Genomic DNA, 20,730 nt, shown 5'->3' on the forward strand with positions numbered 1-20,730 from the left:
CCCGCTGACACTCTGTCCCGGGCTCTCTTGGACACTAGAGTTAAGTGCTGCTATTACTTGAAAAACGGTACTTTTTAAAGGAGAGCATTTCGTCCGCTGACTCTGGACAGTCAGGGGGATGCAGTGCAGCCCCAGGGGCCGCGTCCCGGCCCTGAGCATTGGGCAGGTGGGGGCCGATGGCCAGGATGGATGGATGCGGAGGCCTGGAACACCACCGTGCACGCGGTCACCACACAGTGCCCTGGCAGTGGTGGCGGTTGTGGTCCGTGTCAACGGAAAGTCACAGCCCTGCTTTTGCAACGCAAACAGCCGAGTAATTCTGAAATTATCTTTTAGAACAGCTTGTCATTTAGTTTACAGAACTGATAAAGCGGCTCATGCCTTCTCCGGGTGAGGGGAGGGGTTGGCCACAAGGATTATTTCTTGCCGCCCCCTTAACCCTGCCGCTGACCGCGGACCCCGGACTATCCTGAACCCACGTGGACACTCAGCTTAGATGAGCCCTGAGCTCATCCTCGGGGGCAAATGCCTGGAGCCACCTTCTCTCCAACACTCAGGGTCCAGAGCTTGGACACTGCAGATGTCAGGGCACTGGGATGCGCCCTGCGAGCTGAGGCGGACACTGTAGGGTCATCTGCCTTTTTATTAGTTGACGCCCCTCCATTGGTTGACACAGAAACAGGGCTATGGCCTGAATGTCATGCAGCATTCCAGGGGCACCTGGCCCAGATGACACTTGGAACAGAGAAAGCCCAGGCGGAAGGAGCAGTGGCTCTCAGGGGACCACCCCAGGCTTCCCAGGTGCCCCCATGCTGAGATTCTGAGAGGGGCTGGCTCTCTCTCCAGTTTTCCAGCCTCCTGGCACAATAAACAAACTTTTTGAATGACAAAATACAGTGTCAAAATAGTGATATATTGTAATGTTTCCATTTGGCGATTGTTTTCCACCGGCGCCGCCCACCGCCAGGGCGAGCGAGCGAGCAAGGGTTCTACACGGGAGGTCTGTAAACGCAGCGATCAGTGATCGTGTTCGAACAGGTACCGGCTCAGCCAGCGCCGGCCGCGCGGTAGCGGACGCCAGGCTGACCTGTCCCGGTCGGTGTGGACCACAACAGAGGCCCGCGTGGGGAGCCCCTGCTCAGGGCTGCTCCTTGAGGGGAGCCACTCCCGCTGCCCCTGTCCCGGTGTCCTCAGTCCCTACGCGCGGTCCCAGGGACGCGGATCGGAGGGGGAACAGCAGATGGGGTTCGGGGAAGGGGGTCCGGGGGCGCCCTCTGGGGGGCGGCGGGGAGACCGGGCTGGGCCGGCGGGGGCGTGGGCTGGGGCGAGCGGATGATGCAACCTCCCCTCCTCACGGCCCGCGCCCTCCGATTGGCCGCCGCCCGGGCGGCCTCGCCACGGATGGCTGGGGCGTCGGAGGCGGGACCGGCGGGCGCGGGTGCCGCGTGGCTGGCGCCGCGCTGCGAGGGGGGCCGCCTGCGCGGGGAGACCTGGAACCCCCGCGCGGGGCTGGGGTCTGGCTCAGGCAGGTGGGTAGTGCTGCGGGCCCGGCGAGACGCGTGTCTGCGTTCCCGGGCTCCGGGCAGGGGGTGCCAGGACGGGAGAGGGGGGCTTGGCCCTGGAGGGGCCTCCGGGCGCCAGTCGGTCGTCCCGCGCCGCTTCCCGACCCCTTCGGGGTGCGGGCGCGCTCCTCCCTTCCCCCTGTGTCTGGGACCCTCGGGGGCAGGTCGGGGTCGCCAATGTGGGCGGGAGGTCGGTGTAGTTACCGGCCTGGAGCTATTGGCAGCTATGGGCAAAGTTAGACCGGCTGTGACGGGGAGCGGGGGGCGCCGGCTGGCGGCGAAGTGGCCCGTCCGGCACTGGCCGCCTAACTTCTTGCGCTGGATCCAGCCTGGTCTCCTCCCGCCGCTGCTCCTGCTGCTCCAGTGCCCGCCGCGAGGGTCGTGGACGCGCCTCCAACACCATGAGCGTGGGCTTCATTGGGGCCGGCCAGCTGGCCTTTGCCCTGGCCAAGGGCTTCACAGCGGCAGGTAGGCCCCGTGGCCAGGACGGGGCCGAGTGCCTGTGGGTGGGCCTTACCCGTCTGCCGTCTGGGGGGTGGAGGTAGGCGTCTGGATAGCGTGCCTGTAGGAAGTGGCACCCCAGGATATGTGGGGTCTTCCCCTGGGTGGTCAGATTTCTGCTCTCCTTCCTGGGAATGTGGAGCGAGGGGGTCGGGGGAGGCTAGGACTGGACTTGAGGGAGGAACTCTGTCCCCCGCAGGTGTCCTCACCGCCCACAAGATAATGGCCAGCTCCCCAGACATGGACCTGGCCACGGTTTCTTCCCTCAGGGTAGGTGCAGGATGACGGGGTGGCTGTCCATGCATGGATGTGTCTGGGGGTGCGTTTTTGACAGCTTTGATCCTGGAGGGCGAGGAGTACAGTTCCCAGCAGTGGTCTCGGTGAAACTGCCCCCCACCCTAGTGAGAGGAGGGGCTCGGGGCTGAAGTGTCTCATGGACCCTGTTCAGCTCTTGGGATGGGACCTGGGCAACGGGCATGTGCAGCTGCTGGGGAGTGGGTGCTGGTCTGGAATGGGGTGCCCGGGGGCCAGACAGATGGAGCCACAGTGTGGGGCCAGGTGAGACACACCTGGGGCTGATAGAGCTTCGGTTTGCCATAGTGGACAGAAGTAGGGCTCTAGAACCGAGACCCAAGGCCAGCGGCAGGCGCCCAGCTTGAGACCACCACTCACACCCGGAGAGCAGGGGGCTGCAGCCCAAGATGGGGTGGGCCAAGGCTGTGGCAGAGATGCAGAGTCCCTTGCCTGGAGCCCCTAACCCAACCATGCCCACACCCCCCGCAGCCTCTGTCCTGTTCCACACTGAGGCTCTTGGCTCGGGGGAGGGATATAGAGGTCCATCCAGCGACGGGCACAGGCTGAGCCCACCTCCGCAAACCCACAGAAGATGGGGGTGAACCTGACCTCCCAAAACAAGGAGACAGTGCAGCACAGCGACATCCTCTTCTTGGCCGTGAAGCCACACATCATCCCCTTCATCCTGGACGAGATTGGTGCCGACATCCAGGACCGGCACATCGTGGTGTCCTGTGCAGCTGGCGTCACCATCAGCTCCATCGAGAAGGTGGGTGCTGTGGGTCCAGACCCAGGAGAGTTTGGAGAGGGGGTGGATGTGTGCGCCGCAGAGAGGTCAGGAGCTCTGGCGCCTTGTCCTCCCATCTGTGAAACGGGCATGTTGGCCCAGCCCACAGCGAGAACTCAGGAAATGTTCACACCCAGCACACTTTGCTGGGCAGGGGGCCGAGGTGGACACAGCCTGTTTCTTCTCCAGAAGCTGACAGCATTCCAGCCGGCCCCCAAAGTCATCCGCTGCATGACCAACACCCCGGTTGTGGTGCGGGAGGGCGCCACCGTGTACGCCACAGGCACCCACGCCCAGGTGGAGGACAGCAAGCTCCTGGAGCAGCTCATGAGTAGTGTGGGCTTTTGCACGGAGGTGGAGGAAGACCTGATCGATGCCGTCACGGGGCTCAGTGGCAGCGGCCCAGCCTACGTGAGGATGGGACAGGCGGGCGGGAGCCGGCAGTGGTGGGCAAGACCTCGGGCACATCTGCCCATCCTTCCCCCTTCTCCCTGCTCCTGCCGCTGCGGGCAGAGCTGCTGGACCAGCCATCACCCAGAGGAGAAAAGGCCTGGGACAGTGGCTTAGGCGCCTTCTCCTTGCAGGCGTTCACAGCCGTGGACGCCCTGGCTGACGGGGGCGTGAAGATGGGGCTCCCCAGGCGCCTGGCGGTCCGCCTCGGGGCCCAGGCTCTGCTGGTCAGTATCTTTCATGGCCGTCTGGTGGGAGCCACTCCTTGCTGGGCGAGAGGCTGGTGCACTGGGATGGATGGGTGAAGTGTCAATGGGTGCCGTGGTGGCTGGGGCTGGGAGCAGTGCCCGGCAAGCAGGTGAGTGCCCCACAGCCGTCAGCCCCTCTCTGGCTGCAGGGAGCTGCCAAGATGCTACTGGACTCAGAACAGCACCCAGGACAGCTGAAGGACAACGTCTGCTCCCCCGGAGGGGCCACCATCCATGCCTTGCACGTGCTGGAGAGCGGGGGATTCCGCTCCCTGCTCATCAACGCCGTGGAGGCCTCCTGCGTCCGCACACGGTGGGCCCGCGCTGCTGCCTGCTCCCTGGCCCCCCACCCCAGTGCACCGGAGCCCAAGCCTCACTCACGTCTGCTCAGTCGATCGCTCAGCTGATCGTTATTGAGCTTGGCCTTGCAGTGGGCAGGGCGTGGGGAGCCCCAAGGTTCCCTGGGGGGACAGTTGGAAGTGCCTATTGTCCTGCCGGGGGTCTGCCCTCTGGGCCCTCGCTCTGTTCCCCACGTAGTTGCATCACCTGTGGCCCCCAGACTGGGGTGATCATCCAAGCTGGGGAGGCGGGCCAGTGGGAACCAGAGGGAACCTCTGGGCGTGAGGGTAACACCTTCCCCTGGCCTGGCTGGGTGAAGCGAGCTGGACATACAGCACACGGCACAGCGCGCTGGCCCTGGAGTGACTGTCTCTAGTTCCAGTCTGGAGGACGGACGCGCCTCTTTCTCACCCCCGTCTGCTCTCCAGTGCAAAAACCCCCAGGCTTCTCCGAGCACCACTGCCTGACCGCGAGGCTAGGATGCAGTGCTGCTCTCGGCCTGCAGGGGACACAGACAAGGCACACGTCCCGTACTCGGGGCAATGAGGGCTCAGAGTCGGGGGGCTGCCGGTAGATTTGGTGATCCTGAGCTGATTTGGTCGCGGTGAGAGAGAGCCAGACGGCAGTCTGGGGAGGGTAGTTGGCAGAGGGAACTGCAGGTGCCAGGGCCCTGGGGGACAGGGCCATGACGGCACAGCAGTGCCCTGTGCTGGCTGATGCTGGGAGCTGTGGGCCTTGTTCCCTCATGGACACGTGGGCTCAGGAGGAAGGGGGAGCCCTGGACCCAACTCTCCTCACTGCCTCCGCAGGGAGCTTCAGTCCATGGCTGACCAGGAGCAGGTGTCACCAGCTGCCATCAAGAAGACTGTCCTGGACAAGGTGAAGCTGGACTCCCCACCGGACACCTTGCTGGCTCCTTCCGGCCACTCCAAGCTACTCCCCCGCAGCATGGCCCCATCAGGCAAGAGGGACTGAGGTGCCCCACCTGCCCACCAGGCTGCCCTCCACCTTCTCTCTCCTAGACTTGGAGCCCCTCCACTGGGCATCTCCAGCCCCAGACCACACAGGGTGTCCCCAAGGTAGCCTACCGCCCACGGCTCTGGTCAGCTCAGGAATCAGCCAGGGAGGGCGCGTATCACTTCCCAGTGTGAATCTCCACATTTCCGGTGTGCTTCCTGGCCCGGAGAGGGATGGCCCCTCTGACCTCAACCTCCCCCTTCCTCTGCCCCCAAACCAAGTCAGGACCACCTTCCGGGAGCTCGGGGTGGGGGCCCCTCTGAGCATCAGCTGGCTTGGGGCTTGACCCCTTCCTGAGCACAAAGGTCTCCCCCCATGAAGGCCGAGCCAAGGAGTCCCACAGCTGCGACTTCCCCAGCTCCCTCTCGTGGGGGACACCTCCTCGGTGTGGGAAGGACTAGAGGGTCTTGGGCATCCTGAGCCCAATGGGAGGGGCCACAGTGCTTGGCTGGCTGCCGACCGACCACCCCTTGTCCTCATCTGACATTTGAGAAAAGGGCTCCTCAGACACTTGGACTTCCAAGGACACCAGCATACTCAGGCCACCAGCTCTCATTTGTGACCCAACACACAGATACTGTTACTTTTCTCCTTGACATTTTTGGTTGAATAAACCATTCCAGCCCAGTGCCCTGACTTCCAACTTTGCCAGCACGTGTGGAGTGAGGCCCCCAGCTGTTCCAGGGTCCTTGTTGTCGGATGCGATATTAGGGACCCACAGGCCCCAGAGCCCTTTCTTCCCAGGCAGCCAAGCTGGTGGCGGTTGGGTCTCCCAGTGAGGGGAAGAACACAGCCTCTCAAACACCAGTCATTGGAGACGTGACTGGAAGTTGGCACCATAGACTGGACTTGGCCTGCCTTGCTGTGGGAGGGGCACCAGCCTCCACATCCCACATGCCTCCCGGCCTAGTGGGGGCACACGTCTCTCCACTCACCCAGGCAGGGGCGGGACAGGGGGACAGGAGGTCCCTAAGGAGCTGTATGAGGATTCTCCAGAGAAGCAGAATCAGGACACATGGAGATAGATATTACGATATATGTAAAGAAAGATTCAAAAGGAAACAGCTCATGCAACTACAGAGGCTAGCAAGTCTGACCTGCAGGGCGGGCTGGCAGGCGGGGGACCCAAGTGGCTGGTATTCCAACTCAGAGGCCACCAGGCAGGGAGAGCCAGTGTTGCAGGTGGTGTCTGAAGACAGAGAATTCTCTCACTCCTGGGTGGGTCAGTCTTTTTGTTCTACTTGGGCCTTCAACTGATTGAGTGAGGCCCACCCACATTTTGCAGGGCACTGTGTTAAAGTCTACAGATTTAAATGTTAATCTTGTGCAAAAACACCCTCACCGAAACAGCCAGAATAATATTTGACCAAATATTTGGGCATTCCACATCCAAGTCAAGCATACACGTAAAATTAACTCATAGGAGGCTGACCAGGTCAGAGGAGCTGCTGAGGATCAGATCCTTTATGGGCCCAAAAGTGCTCGCATTTGTTGTGTCAACAGAGAGAGCATGGAGAGAGTAAGATGAGGCCCCTTGCCTCAGAGGTTGACTCAGCACACACCCGCCCCTGGGCTGGGCTGGGCTGGGCTGGGCTGGGCTGGGCGGCTAGGATGAGCTCGGAGCACTGAGGCCAAACAGTGTTGTCCCTGGAATACGGAGTGGGGTGTGGGGGGATCAGGACTGTCTCTGAGCCGAGGTTTTCGAGGAACTACATTGCAGCATCTCATCTCCAGTTCTACCCTTCCCCTGGGCCCACTTAGAACCAAGGCCTAGTGCTCATGGGTAGGAGTAGGAGGCACTTTGGGGACAAGGAACAGCCCTCCAAATCTAAGGGGAGAGGGGAAATACAGGAAAAACGGAGGGAAATGCACGGCAGAAAAAAACGAGGGGCCTGACTGCGTTCCCCTGTCTCTGCCAGGGTGGCTTCGAGAGGCCTTGACACTCCCCACGCATCCACTACTCGCAGCCAGTGCTGGGCCTGGCGTGCCTGCAGGACCCTCCTAAGGCGTGAGCCCCGGCACAGGCCACCCCCCCCTCCCGCCCTGCGCAGGTAGAACCGGGCCCTTAGGATACGTGGCCTTTCCTGGCTCACAACGGCCTGGAAAGCAACTGAGCCGGCCACCAGGCCCCGCCTTGAAGGCCGGAAGGGGGGGCGTGGCCGCCGGGGAGCGCGCGCCCGGGACAGTCCCGCGAGACCCCGCCTGGGCAGGGCGCGGCGCGCGTTGCCGGGGCGACGGCGCGCAGGCGCGCAGGCGCAGTGAGGGCGCGCCCCGCCCCCGCCGCCGCCGCCGCCGCCGCCGCGCCTTCCCTTTAAGCCCCGGCGGGTCGCGTCGCCGCTTCATGAATGGAGCCCACGTGACCAAACATCATGTGACGTCTGTGGAGCGGCGGCGGTGGCGGCGGCGGCGGCGGCGGATACCGAGCCTGGTCCGGCCCGGCCTTCCCAGCGCGCTCGGCCTGGCCCGCGCAGGCGGCGAGTCCCCACCCCGGGCCCGGAGCCCTCGCGCCGCCCAGCCCCACGCGGCCTCGGAGCGCCAGCCGCCCCGCGCCCCGGCCTCGGCCCGCCCGGGCCCGCAGTGTGGTGGGTGAGTGCGACGGCGCGGGCCGGGCGCCCCTGGCTTCGGGTCGCCCCGCGCGCTTCTGGCGGCCCGAGCCTCGACGTCCCCACCGGGCAGGGCACCGCCGGCCCCTGCGCCGGGGGCTGAGGATGGGCCGCGCGGCCGGCGGAGGGCGGGCGAGGCGTGCGCGGGGCTCGCTCGGCGGCTGGGGCATCCTGGAGGGAGGGCGGCTGGGTGGCGGGAGGAAAGGGTGGGGTCGAGCGGGGCGCCCAGGCCGCACGGAGCAGCCCGACGGCCGCGGCCGGAGCTGCTGACTCATCAGGTGTCCGCGTCGGCGACCCCCAGGCACAGGGGTCCTCGGCAGGCCGGGGGCGGGCCGGCACCGGGGGCGCCGGGGAGACCTTGCTCGCGCCGGCTCCGCTCCGTCACACGCGTGCCAGAGCCCCGAGGGAGACTTGCTGAGTCATCAGCATGAGGTCACTCGACGCTCATCCCGGTGCCTGGGGGGATTTGAGCGAGGGGCCTGGGGCCTGAGAGGCCAGGAAACGAGGAGCGGAAGGGGACAGTGGGGACGTGGGGATGGGGCCAGGCCCAGGGGCTGGGGCGCCTTTTTAAGTTTGGGCTGAGCTGCGAGTCGGAGGTAGGGTGGGGAGGAGGAAGTGGAGGGGGCCACGGTAAGGGGGCCACGGTGCGGTAGAAAATGAAGCCCCTGGCCTGCCCCTCCCCTCCCAGGCGTGCGCTTCTCAGGCAGCTGGTCCCCGACCCACGTCTGGGACAGTTCCCCAAACTGGGAAATAGTTCTGTGAGTGAGAGGAGGGGAGGAGCTTAGGGGGGCCGTGCTAGGGGGCGGGAAGCAGGCTTTCCTGTGACTGATCTGGTCCGCCAGCCTGGGCGCCCCTGGGCGGGGATGAGAGGGGTACACTGGCTAGAGGGGGAGGCAGTGGGAGAAGGGGGCTGGGGCCTCCTGGAGGGAGGGGAGGGCGGGAGGAAAGGGTGGGGTCGAGCGGGAGTCCAGGGCTCCGCGGAAGAGGCCAGCGGAACACACCCTGTACCGGAGTCCTGGGTGGCAGTGGACAAGGCAGGGGCAAGCAGGCGCACCCCGCCGGGGATTGCAAATGAGAGGAAGCAGCAGGATTTAGACATTGGGGACCGAGGTGTCTGGTGAGCAGGCCCTGCCCCTCTTTGCAGCCCGGCCTTGGGGACGGGGTCCAGGCTGCTGGGGGCGGTGGTAGCTTGGAGGGTGCCTAGCCTTCAGGGGGTAGCAGGTGGGCTGGGGTGGAAGGATGTAGTTTCCAGCCACCTCAAAGTCAGCCCACTGGAGATTAGGGGTCAGTGTTGTGCAGGTTGGCAGAGAACAAGCCCCCAATGGGTGGCAGGTCAGGTGACGGGGACCGTTGGGGAAATGACAGCTTGAGGGTAGTGTGGCCTCGGTCACCTCTCCTGAGTGTATGGGTAATTCCTGACCTCCGAGAGTGGGGTGCGTTTTGTCTAGAGCAGAGCTGACCTTGCCTAGGGACTCATGGCTAGGCTAGGCTGGCCTTGGGGTTTGTCCTCAAGGGTTCCCCCACCTCACCCCCCAGTCACACTCAGCCCTGGGCTCGGAGATGCCAGATGTTCTAACACTTCAGCTGACCTTTTGGCTGGAATTTTATGCCCTAGGGAAAGGCAGGTTCCTGGAGGAGCATTTCTTTAAGTCTTCTCAGTAACGTGTGCTTCAGTGGAAATTAAGTTTTAGACTTTTTTCAGAGTGGCTTTTATTGACTGAGGGCTTCTGGAGGAGTCGGTCTGAAGGGCAGGGTGGGAGTGAGGCCAGGCTGGGTTGGGGTGCCAGAGCGCCCTGCCTGGGAGGTTTGGCCACAGGTTTGCAGGCCAGAGGAGGGAGCAGGGGCTGGCCGTCTTGACCTCTGCCTCGTGTCCACACCCTGGAGTTTGGGCCCAGGGGGAGGGCTGCAGCAGCCTGGACCTCTCTCCCCTTCCTGACTGGCTTTCAACCTGAGTGGGTGGTCCAGGGCACCGTGCTGGATTCGGGCTGTCTGGGCCCTCTCCACGGGGTGGACTCAGCCTCAGGGGAGAGGAGGAAGAAGGATGACCCAGCCCCAGCTCTGGTCCAGCCTTCGGGATGGGGAGGAGGGCTGTGGGGACAGCGTCTTGATCCGGCCTCTGGGATCCCCTCCACCTTCTAGAGGTGCCCTGAGCCATCACTCCCATCCCACCCCAAAGGGCTGTCTCTGTCCCATCTGCGTGTGTCCCCAGGTGGGCGGAGGCCAGGCCAGAAGTCTGGAAGCATGGGCTTTGCTGAGACCCGCCCCTCCCCCACACACCTTTGATTGGGAGGCGATTGGCTGCACTTGTGCTGAGTTCAGGCCTTCTGCGGAGGGTGAAATCTGTCGAGGAGGCACTTTTCTGTGTGATCTCTTCAGGAAGTCACCGCTGTGCTCAGCATTTGGGGGTGGAGGGAGCATGGCGGTGGGAAAAGCTGGTGCCAGGGCTTTTCCTTCGAGCTGACAGCAGTAGGGCCCAGGGTAGTGTCTCTGCCCCCCAGCTGGTGCTCTGCTGTGAGGACCTGGCCTCCAGCTCTGGTCTGCCCATCCTGTGCTTTGGAAGAACCGGCTGCTGGAGCCTCAGGCCTGCCAGAGACCCTGGGTGGCCTGGCTGTGGGCAGAAGCCTCTGGCCTCCTTGCCTGGGGCAGGCTGGGCGAGGTGGGGTCCACCCTGGAGCCCACTTGTGCGTCCACCTCCCAGCCACACTTGAGCTCCTGGGGAGGGTAAGAGGGTCGACTGAGCTAGAATGGGCTGAGGGAAGCCTGCAGTCTGTCTAGCCCCCCAGCCACTTCTCTCCCTGAATCTAACCTGGAGAGCAGGGGGCAGAGTGGGTGGGGGTGCAGCCTCGCTTTAGGGTGTGGTGGCAGCTCTCTGAGCCAGGAATCCCAGGACTAGGTGTGCAAAAATGTTCTTGGCAGGGCTTCAGGAAGCAGAAAGTGAGGTGGGGTGTGAGAAGCGTGACTGAGTGGGTGGGAAGGGACCCCTTTGTTTTTGTTCCCTGCCCTGTGGGTACTGACCGCAGCAGAGGGGGCCGAGCAGGCCCGGATGGCTAAGTGTGGGCGCTCTTGTGAAATACCCCGGACAGGGAGGCCAGGGGCACGAGGTGCTGCAAGCCAAAGCCACAGCTTGGTTACTCCATCAGCAGCAGAGGTGCACCGAGGGCCACAGTGTCTGCCACCTGGAGCGTGAGGCACTCACGCCAGAGCTAGCGGTCACTCTTCAAAGTGAGAAGTCTCTGGGAGGATCAAGACGCCCCCACATCCTTCCATCTCCCCGAGTCCCTGTGGGGGTGGCCCCCTAAGCCTGGGTAGGAGCAGGGCTTTGTCCTAGGCCATGCTAGGGGAGGCGGCTGTGGGAGATAGGACTGTTGAGTACACACGCGCACGGGGTCACTGGCCCTGGCCCTCACCTGCTGTTGGCCAGGCTGGCCTTTCTGGCCCTGGCAGCTTTTTGCACTGGCTGCCAGTCCCCTGGGGCTGTGTTGGCTGGCGGCCTGGGCCGGTGAGGGAGCGAGCAATGTGCTGAGTCAGCATGACTCGCCAGGAACAGCGGCTCTGGGGCTCACACTGGGGTTATTTTTAAAGATCGGGCTTTCTTCTAGGCCGGCCCCTCCGCATCCCTCTCATCTCTCCCCAGCCCCTTTTCTTGCCTCTGCCTCCCTAATAGCCCTTCCATCCCCCCTACCCACCTCAGACCTCCTGGCCTCCCAGCTGGTTCCCTAGGGCAGGGTGGACAAGGAGCAGCCCCCGCTCAGGAGAGGCAAGGCCCAAGAGTGTCCTGGGGGCCTGCCGTCGGGAATGGGCAGGTGAGGGGCGGGGCTGGTCTCCAGAGTCCTGACCTCTGCTCCCTGTCCTGCAGAGTGCCTGCGTGCCGTGCCCCCGGGTTATGACGACCCCCAATAAAGGAAACAAGGCCTTGAAGGTGAGCACACAAGATGGGCGGCAGCTCGGGGCCGGGGTGGCACGGGGACGGGCCGCCAGTCAGCCCATGACGTCGTGCGCTGTGCCGCCCCCAGGTGAAGCGGGAGCCGGGCGAGAATGGCACCAGCCTGACCGATGAGGAGCTGGTGACCATGTCGGTGCGGGAGCTGAACCAGCACCTGCGCGGCCTGTCCAAGGAAGAGATCATGCAGCTGAAGCAGCGGCGGCGCACGCTCAAGAACCGCGGCTACGCCGCCAGCTGCCGCGTGAAGCGGGTGACGCAGAAGGAGGAGCTGGAGAAGCAGAAGGCGGAGCTGCAGCAGGAGGTGGAGAAGCTGGCCTCGGAGAACGCCAGCATGAAGCTGGAGCTGGACGCGCTGCGCTCCAAGTACGAGGCCCTGCAGAACTTCGCCAGGACCGTGGCCCGCAGCCCCGTGGCGCCAGCTCGGGGCCCCCTTGCTGCCGGCCTGGGGCCCCTCGTCCCGGGCAAGGTGGCCGCCACCAGCGTCATCACAATAGTAAAGTCCAAGACGGACGCCCGGTCGTAGGGACGCGCGCTTGCCCAGGCGGGTCTTCGAGGGGCCGTTAGGCGCGTGGCGAATTCGGCAGCCCTGACCCCTTCCTCCTCTCCTCACCCCCCCTTTCCTACCTCCTCCCTTCCCTGCAAAGCACAACCTGCACCCCAGGAGCGCCGGGCTGAGCCCCTTGATCTCGTCGTTGTCATCGTGTGTTTTGTACGTTGGGATTGGTCAGTTCGGTGGTGACGTGGGGTCGCCCCAGCCCCCTTTATACCAAGGCCATGCGGGCTCGGAGTCCGGAGCTAGCCCTGTGGGAGTGGACAGAAGGACGAGGCGAGAGCTCGGGGCCCCGGACCGAGCGGGAGGGCTTGGAGGCAGGAGGGGCTGCGCTGGCAGGCGCCGGGTGGCTCACCTGCAGCTCGGCCAGCGGGCACAGACGGGCACTGCTCTGAGAAGTAGGGTGTTCCTGAGGGCCCTGGACAGGCGGGCAACAGCCTGGGTGCTGGGGGCGGGGGTGTCATGGCCGTGGGCCCGGGGCCTCGCGCCCTCGCCTGATGCGTTGCACTGAACAAGACCAAATCACTGGTTGTGAGCGTACGTGGAGGGTGTGTCCAGTGTCCTGCGGTGGGTCCCGTGTCACTGTTTACATGACCTATTTGTGTGGTTACATAGCCCTTTATTTAAAAGAGAGAAGTTCCTTTTACGAAGTTATTAAATTATATGTTTAAAAGCTAAAGAAAAAAAAAGAGCTGCAGAGTATTTATAAAACTGTCTTTTTAAAAAAAAAAGCAAGAACATTTGACCATATAAATGAAAAAGGGAAGAAGGTATAATAGAAACTGCTAGTTTAAAAAAGGAAAAAAAAAAACAAAAACAAAAATCCCTTTCTTGTAAACTTACAGACAAGTCTTTGTGGCTGTTGAAGTTTAGTTTTTATATACGCAGAGTTATCAGATGTTATTTATAAAACTTAGTTTAAAAAAAGACAAAAAAAAAAAAAAAAAGCCGAGCCGCGAGCCCGGAAGGCGCGTCCTGACGTCCTCTTCGCTCTCTCTTTTGCAATTGTACCGAAAGTGACTTACTCCTCTGCCCTTCCTGCTTCCGTCTCCGCCGGTGCAGTGGTGTCGTCCGTGCCTGGTGAGGTCTTGTGCAGCGTCAAGTGCTGGTGCTTCTGGTGACCTTTGACCTGTGGGTGTCACTTCTCGTGTCTGTTTTCCCGTGTTTGTTTTTGGATTCGGTTGTGTTTTGCTTCCGCTGGCTTGCCTGGCTCAGGCTGGGTGCCAGGCGGTACCTGCTGCAGCAGAGCTTGGCGGGGGGCGGCGGGGGGAGGGGTCCGTGCCCACCAGCCCGGCCTCTTCTGCCTCAGCACCTGCCCCAAGCCTCCGGGTCAGACTCGGGGCTGGCCGCGCCCACCCCTCCTGACCCCTGGCTTCGCACACGTGTCTCGGGCTTGGGCTGATCCAGTGGCAGGGTGGGTGACACTGTGGCCATCTCGGGACTCCCGCTGCTTCCATGCCCATGCCTCTGGCCCTGGGTGGGGGCTTTGCAGGGACCGAGGAGTCACTGTGGGTGCCCGCGGGGCCACAGCCAAGCCGCCCCCAGTCTTCCTTCTGAACGTGTCCGGTCAGCGTTCTCAGGCCCTGGCCGCAGCCCAACTTCGTTCCTCCAGGCTTCCCTTGAGCCTCAGCAGGGGAAGCCCAGACCCACTTATCCTGGACTGTCTCTGTGCTGCGGGGCCGTGCTCCCTAGGCAGAGCCAGGTGGCTTCGGGGGCCACTTGGGGCGGCCCCTCTGCCTGCCCAAAGGCCTAGGGGTCTCCACCAGTGCCAGACAAGGGCTACAATCTCTAGGGCCGGGTCCTGTCCCTCCTGTCCCCCAGAACTTGCTGGCAGCTCCCAGCTTGGGCCTTCTTCCGCCTCCCTTCGGATCTGTGTCTTCCAGAGGCCTGCTGCTTGGCCTGTTGCGGTGCACCTCTCGGGGCTGTGCCCGCCTCTCGGCGAGGCAGCCAGTCTCCCAGACTTGGCTTGGGCAGCTCCTCATTGGCTCGTGACGGGGGCTGCCTGTGGTGCCCCCGCCTGCCCCCAGAGGCTAGTGCTCTGTTTCAGCCACGTGGGCCTCGGCCTCTCCTCGGGGTTGCTGGTTGGCTTCACTGGGGACCCTGACCCCCCGAACAGCACAGAAGTGGAGCGGTGCGGCCTGACGGTGTTTAACCTCGTGGGCAACAGGATTTTTGTCCCAGAGTTTGACCTAGTATGTCACATGGGATGGGAGCAGAACACCCTGTCAACCTCTGTCATCTCAGTGGGCTGCTGTGGGCCCAGATGCTCAGCGGTTCCAAGTTGTGCCTGGGTCAGCCTGCAGTGAGAGTCTGACCGTTGACTCCAGATCACGTAGTGGCTTCCCCGCCCCCAGTCTGCCGCTGTCTCCCGGGCTCCAGACTGGAGTTGGTGATAGCTGTAGCCGCAGTGAGTTGCAGTCTCATGTAACAGTCCCTCAAGAGAGGCCACGTTCTGACCTGGCTGGGCGGTAGTTGTCGTGTCTGCACAGCCCTACCCGGCTGCAGACCTGGAGAGTGGAGAGAGGAGGTGGGTGGGGACGGCCACAGGAGGGTTTGAATGGAGCGTGAGCTGAGCAAGGATTGTAGGTCCTTGGTTTGGTTTACAGAAGCAGCTTCTGGAGTTAGTAAGGCCGTGGTTCCTTTCAGGGTTTGGGGGGTTTAGAGCAACTGATCCTTGGGTCTGGGGGAGCATCCTGCGGGGCCACTCCCCCCCTTTCCCCTTCACCTTGGTTCCTTGACAGTAGATTCTGTGTCCACCTGTGACTGGTTGGCGTGTTTCTGATTCTCGTTAATGTGGTTCCTGCGATGAGGGTGTTGTGCCCCCGCCTTTCTGACACAGCGAGTCGAGGGCTCGGCCAGAGCCGAGTCTCCCAAATTTGTCCGCTAAGTAAGCCACACCACCCGCCCAGCTCCTCCCTTATCCCAGCGTGGACACTCAGATTTCAGAGAACCTGTGGGAATAAGTCAGCTCCTTCCCAGAGTGTGGCCCCAGGCAGAACTCCCCACAGCCCCTGGCCGCTGCTCTGGGTGGCACTGCCCTGGCACAGGTGAGAACATGTGGCTGCTCCCTGGCAGCTGGGGGGATGCTGGTTTCTGACGGGAACTTTTTTCTCGGTCCATGCTCTGGTCTGTGTGCGCAGCCCTGACAGTCAGCAGCAGCCTCGGTGGTCACTGCCTGGGCCCACAGCTCTGATCAGCTGCAGCCTGTTTTGCGACTGGTAGTCAAGCCCCACCCGCTCTCTGTTGCCTCCATCTCTGGGGTGGCCGGTTGGTCAAAGCTCCCGTCCACAGCTGGGAAGCCTGAGCCACAGCCTGTAGCACTGTTTCCGCTCTGGGATCTTGTAAGTTACTTTTTTAGGCTGTGGTTTGGTGAAAGGAACCAACACATTAACGATTTTTTTCCCCAGAAGCCACTGAATAATTTCTTTTTGGCGCGTTTTTGCCTTCCTGTTGGCTTTCTGGTTTTGGAGACGGGAAGAGAGTGGAGAACACACAGAGGCAGGGGTATGCCCTCGAAGTTGATGGCCGGTCCCGCTTCTGGCCTGTATGTCCTGGGTGTGTGCTCTACCTGTTGGGCCAGTCGCACACATCTGCACCCCACCCTGGAGCAGGAGCCTTGACTGTGGGTGTCCCCGGTGAACTATGAGGAGAGACCCTTCCAGCAACCTCGTGTCCCAGCCCTTCCCTCCTTCCCATCTCCTCAATTTGCTAGTCCCGGAAGCCTTTAAACAAACGGGAGTGGGTACAGAAAGCCTTCTCCTGGCATCTTAGGGCAACAGGACAAGGGCTGCCCAGTGCGTCCAACTCTGCTGCTCTGGCGCTGAGAGGGTGGGTCCGAGCAGAGTTGATCAGACGCTGCCTGCCCCGCCTAGGGCTGAAGCCAGGGGAAGGTGGGGGTATCCTGGGATCTGCCCGGGTGGCGGGGATTGTCGAAGGTCCAGGTTGGGGGATGGGGGGAGAGGTCCTCGCTGGGGCGGCCGACCTTGGCACCCACCCTGCCCTGCGCAGTATTTATTGCTAAATTATTGTCCAGGAGGGGCGGCACTGGGCCGGGCCCCGGGTATTTATTGCTGTATATAGTGTATGTTTGTGATATATAAGGTTTTCTTTATTTTGTATATGATCAATAAACACCTTTTAAAGAGACTTGGCAGGTGCTTCCTTGGGGCGGTGCGGGCGGGGCCGGAAGGGCGGGGCGGGGCTCACGCGCATGCGCCCGCGCGCGGCTTGCCGGGAGGCGGAAGCGGAAGCGCGGGTCTCCCCGAGAGCGATGGCAGCTGGGGGTCTGAGCCGCTCGGAGCGCAAGGCGGCCGAGCGGGTCCGGCGGCTGCGGGAGGAGCAGCAGCGGGAGCGCCTCCGCCAGGTACGTCGCCCCCCGCCCCGCCCCGCGTCCCCGGCTCGCGCCGCCCTCACCGCCCTCCCTGCGCCCGCAGGTGTCGCGCATCCTGAGGAAGGCGGCTGCCGAGCGCAGCGCGGAGGAGGGCCGGCTTCTGGCCGAGAGCGAGGACCTGGTGACCGAGCTGCAGGGCCGGAGCAGGCGGCGCGAGGGCCTGAAGCGACGGCAGCAGGAGGCGAGTCCCGCGGCGCGCCCGGGTCTGCCGGGGCGGGGCGGGCGGGGCGGGGCTTACGACCCGCCTGGGGGTCTCGGCAGGTGTGCGACGACCCGGAGGAGCTGCGGAGGAAGGTCCGGGAGCTGGCCGGCGCCGTGCGGAACGCCGAGTACCTGGTCGTCTACACAGGCGCGGGGATCAGCACGGTAGGGAGGCGGGCGTGGACGGTCGCGCACCCGGGTCGGCTTCTGGGTCCGGGACAAACCCGGAACGGGGACGGGCCTGGGGCGCCCCCTTCTGGGTGTCTCACCCAAGAACCGAGTAAAGTACTCGAAGTTGAGTAAAAGTACTAATTCGCAAAAAACTCACTTTAAAAGCAGTATTGAGGTTCTTTCCTGTCTTAGAGAAGCTGGAAAAGACTCAATTTGAAACCTCACTAAGTCGACGAATACTTTGAAAAGCTTGAACTCTTAGAGACGGGAAAGGAAGAGGAATATAAACCGGCCATAATAACTTAGTTTTTGCAGGCATCTCCTTTAAAGTTAAGGAGGTTAATTTACCGTCCCAAGGTCATGTGGGCAGAGAGAAGCCCAAAACTTTGTCTGATTCCCTGTTCATTTTTTGAACGTTGAAGGAAAGTAAGCAGAAAGTCAGGCAGTAAGAATTAGAGTACCCTAGGTAAAGAAGAGGTTTTGAGTTCTACTGAGAAGCTCTCCTAGGCCATGGAATATGTATGACAAGCTTTGACAGTGTTGATGGTACATTATTTATCTAATTGATGGGCGTGTGTTGAGTGTGGCCCGTGTGTAGGCCCAGCAGAGGTGAACACTGGGGATTCTATCCAGGCCGTAGCTGACAGTGACGAAGCATATGAGCAGTGATGTGAAGTTGTTTGTTAGGTCACTAGAATAGAAATCCAGATGCGCCCTCTGTGGTCTCAGAGGGGAATCCATCCTAGCTGGCTTTTGTCGACACTGAGACTGGGCCTTAAAGGGTCACTGAGTCTGGGCCTTGAAGAGTGGACACGAGTTTACAGGCAAAGGCGAGAGTGAGACACTTCGAACAGGTAATCACAGAGGCCCAGCAGCGAGAACACGTCACATGCGTCGACTGCTCTAACTTACAATCATCCAGAGCCCTGGCAGTCTGGTCTCCTCCCTCCAGAGCCACATGTGAACTCCCATCATGCAATTATTTAAAAGCAGTAAAATTACCTCTCAAAGAGCTGCAAGTGGCTGCTTAAAGCCACAAGCTACTTGATAATTTGCTCTGAGCGTTGCTGTTTGGGGTCCTGCTCTGTGACGTGCGTCAGAACCACCACTCAGGGTGAGTGTTGTTGTGAGCTCGGGCAGCAGGGAGCAGATGGCCCCCAGCAGGAATACAGGACACTGATGGCGGTGCTCCTTCGCGCTGGGTCTCGGGTGCCTTCGTGTCACTGGATTGGGAAGCTGGGGGATTTGGCAGTGTTTACCTCAGCCGTGGAGGTTGGCCTGTCTTTGTGAGGGTGGGGAAGGAAGCGGTTACAGCATCTGGACATGTCCAAGAATGTGGATAGAAGAGAGACCCCACCTAGAGGTTCATCATTTGCTGTACCTGTTATGAGCGCTGGCTAGGCCCTGGGGACACACAGGTGAACCTGACCAGCACCCCCCCTCAGTGTGGAGGACACATGTGTCCGCAGAGCCAGGCTGTACTTGGTGCTGGAAAGTCTGGAAGGTGAGCTAGAGCAGGTGGGGGCGGGGGTCCAGGCAGAGGGATGGAGCCACGTGGGGCGCACCCCATCTGGGTTCAGGCAGCTGAGACTGAGAAACACCGCACCTGGGGAATGGGTAGAGGCCAGTCTGGGGCCAGCCTGGGAGAAACTTCCCGTTCTAGGGCATTCCACCGGTGCCTGCAGCGATACCGTTTCACTGGGCTTTCCTTTCTAAACACGCAGGCAGCTTCTATCCCAGATTACCGGGGCCCCAATGGAGTGTGGACGCTGCTTCAGAAAGGGAGACGCGTCAGGTAAGCAGCCTCGCGTAGACTTCCCGCTGAGTTGAGCAGGGCAGCAGGGGCCTGACCTGGCAGCTCCCTCATTTCCGCTCCCCTCCACCTGGCAGTGCTGCCGACCTGAGTGAGGCCGAGCCGACGCTCACCCACATGAGCATCGCCCGCTTACACGAGCAGAATCTGGTAAGAGCCCCGTGTGGCTGGCTGGTGTACTTGCCGCATCCACACGTGGGACCTGGAGCACCACCTTGGCGCCCGAGGGGGCAGCTGCGTCCTACCTCTGTTAGCCAGCAGACCCCTGCGATGAGCGCCCCCCAAGCAGTTTAAACTCCTGGTTTGAGCCTCCCTTTGATCCTCTCTTGCTCCGTCTCCAAGTCATCACGGGTAGAACCCCTAGGAGACCTCTGGAGACCCTCTGCCGAACACCTCCAACTGAGTGGGAAAGGGGTCGGTCCTCCTGGGCCTTCAGGGACCTGAAACAGTGACTCGAGAGAGCTTCAGTCTGGGCTGCATCCCTCTCCAGCCCAGGAGGGGCGATGCCCGCATCTGCCCTCCCGGCTGCTCAAGCGCGCCAGGGCTGCTGGGGGCGGGCCCTGCCAGTCCCCCTGGGACTGGCCCGCTGCCCTGGTTCAGTCTTCAAGGCTTGGTGCAAGGCAGGCATCACCGTGGTTCGGGGGTTCTGGGCCAGACTTGGGTCAGAGTCGCCACTGAGCTGCCTCCCACAGCCCTCCTGCCATCCTGTGCCTCTGCAGGTGCAGCACGTGGTGTCTCAGAACTGCGACGGGCTCCACCTGCGGAGCGGGCTGCCCCGCCCGGCCATCTCAGAGCTCCACGGGAACATGTACATCGAAGTGAGCAGTCCCTCGGGGATTTGGGGGCTGGGCGGGCCAGTGCCTCCCGCTCACAGTGCCCTCTGCCCCCAGGTCTGCACGGCCTGCACGCCCAACCGCGAGTACGTGCGGGTGTTTGACGTGACGGAGCGCACTGCCCTGCACCGACACCAGACGGGCCGGGCCTGCCACAAGTGCGGGGCCCCGCTCCGGGACACCATCGTGCACTTCGGGGAGAGGGGGACCCTGGGGCAGCCCCTCAACTGGGAGGCAGCCACCCAGGCTGCCAGCAGAGCTGACACGATCCTGTGCCTAGGCTCCAGCTTGAAGGTATGCAGACGGCGCCGTGGATGGGATGGGGTGATCCTGCTGGCAGCCGGCCAGCTCGGCGTGAGACCCCCGGCTTTCTATAGCCTCGTTCCCTCGTGTGTGTGGTCTGTGTGTCTGTCCGTCCATCCCCACAGGTTCTGAAGAAGTACCCTCGTCTCTGGTGCATGACCAGGCCCCCCAGTCGGCGGCCCAGGCTCTACATTGTGAACTTGCAGGTAAGTTGGTGGTCAGAGCCGCCTCCTTAGACCTGGGCCCTGGAGTGGGAGAGCCGGAGTCCCCAGGACGTTCCCGTCTTGAAGTCAGGCGCCTGGGGGGCTGGCCGAGCAGGACCCAGGCCTCGGGGCATGGGGAGGGGCATGGGGAAGGAGGGAGGCACTGTCCTCACTTGCCTTCTCCTATCCCTAGTGGACCCCCAAGGATGACTGGGCGGCTCTGAAGCTCCACGGGAAGTGTGATGACGTCATGCGGCTTCTCATGGACGAGCTGGGCCTGGAGATCCCCCCCTACAGCAGGTGAGGGGGCGCAGGCGCACCGCCCCTCCTGGCCCTGTGCGGGTGGGCCGTGTCTGTCTCCTCTCACGAGCTAAGTGTAGACGAAGCTCTGAGGTGCCGAAAGCAGTGTCTGAGGCATGACTGCAGTGTGGTGGCCTGTGTAGGGCCTGGCCAAGGCGCCCTGGCTGCCGTGACCCCTGTGGGGAGAGCCAGTCTGCGAGCATGTGCCTGGACAGTCCCCCT

The 20,730-nt window shown here is 62.5% G+C and overlaps 2 protein-coding genes across 8 annotated transcripts; both read left to right on the forward strand.

Moving 5' to 3' along the window:
* The first annotated feature begins 1,410 nt into the window (after positions 1–1,410).
* PYCR1 (pyrroline-5-carboxylate reductase 1) lies at positions 1,411–5,841 on the forward strand. The gene is made up of 8 exons (XM_011373677.2): positions 1,411–1,529; positions 1,891–2,030; positions 2,263–2,333; positions 2,947–3,126; positions 3,334–3,555; positions 3,729–3,821; positions 3,992–4,155; positions 4,991–5,841. Exons 2-8 carry the CDS (start codon positions 1,964–1,966, stop codon positions 5,154–5,156), a joined length of 963 nt encoding a protein of 320 aa, XP_011371979.1. The 5' UTR covers positions 1,411–1,529; positions 1,891–1,963; the 3' UTR covers positions 5,157–5,841.
* Positions 5,842–7,507: 1,666 nt separating this feature from the next.
* MAFG (MAF bZIP transcription factor G) lies at positions 7,508–16,440 on the forward strand. 7 transcript variants are annotated; one of them, XM_011373678.2, is made up of 3 exons: positions 7,508–7,784; positions 11,658–11,720; positions 11,815–16,440. In XM_011373678.2, the coding sequence occupies exons 2-3, from the start codon at positions 11,685–11,687 to the stop codon at positions 12,265–12,267; spliced, it is 489 nt and encodes a 162-aa protein (XP_011371980.1). In that variant the 5' UTR covers positions 7,508–7,784; positions 11,658–11,684; the 3' UTR covers positions 12,268–16,440. The 7 variants fall into 7 exon arrangements, with proteins under 7 accessions (XP_011371980.1, XP_023394377.1, XP_023394378.1 ...); XM_023538609.1 differs by having other exon boundaries at positions 7,508–7,780; XM_023538610.1 differs by lacking the exon at positions 7,508–7,784 and adding an exon at positions 8,215–8,233.
* The last annotated feature ends 4,290 nt before the right edge of the window (positions 16,441–20,730 follow it).

Source organism: Pteropus vampyrus, unplaced genomic scaffold (assembly GCF_000151845.1).
Source record: "Pteropus vampyrus isolate Shadow unplaced genomic scaffold, Pvam_2.0 Scaffold227, whole genome shotgun sequence".
NCBI lineage: Eukaryota > Metazoa > Chordata > Mammalia > Chiroptera > Pteropodidae > Pteropus > Pteropus vampyrus.

Coding starts and splice junctions, on each gene's coding strand:
- PYCR1 (XM_011373677.2), top strand. CDS start 1,964: ATGAGCGTGGGCTTCATTGGGGCCGGCCAGCTGGCCTTTGCCCTGGCC. Junction 2,334..2,946: donor CCACGGTTTCTTCCCTCAGG/GTAGGTGCAGGA, acceptor GCAAACCCACAG/AAGATGGGGGTGAACCTGAC. Junction 3,556..3,728: donor GTGGCAGCGGCCCAGCCTAC/GTGAGGATGGGA, acceptor TTCTCCTTGCAG/GCGTTCACAGCCGTGGACGC.
- MAFG (XM_011373678.2), top strand. CDS start 11,685: ATGACGACCCCCAATAAAGGAAACAAGGCCTTGAAG. Junction 11,721..11,814: donor AAGGAAACAAGGCCTTGAAG/GTGAGCACACAA, acceptor TGCCGCCCCCAG/GTGAAGCGGGAGCCGGGCGA.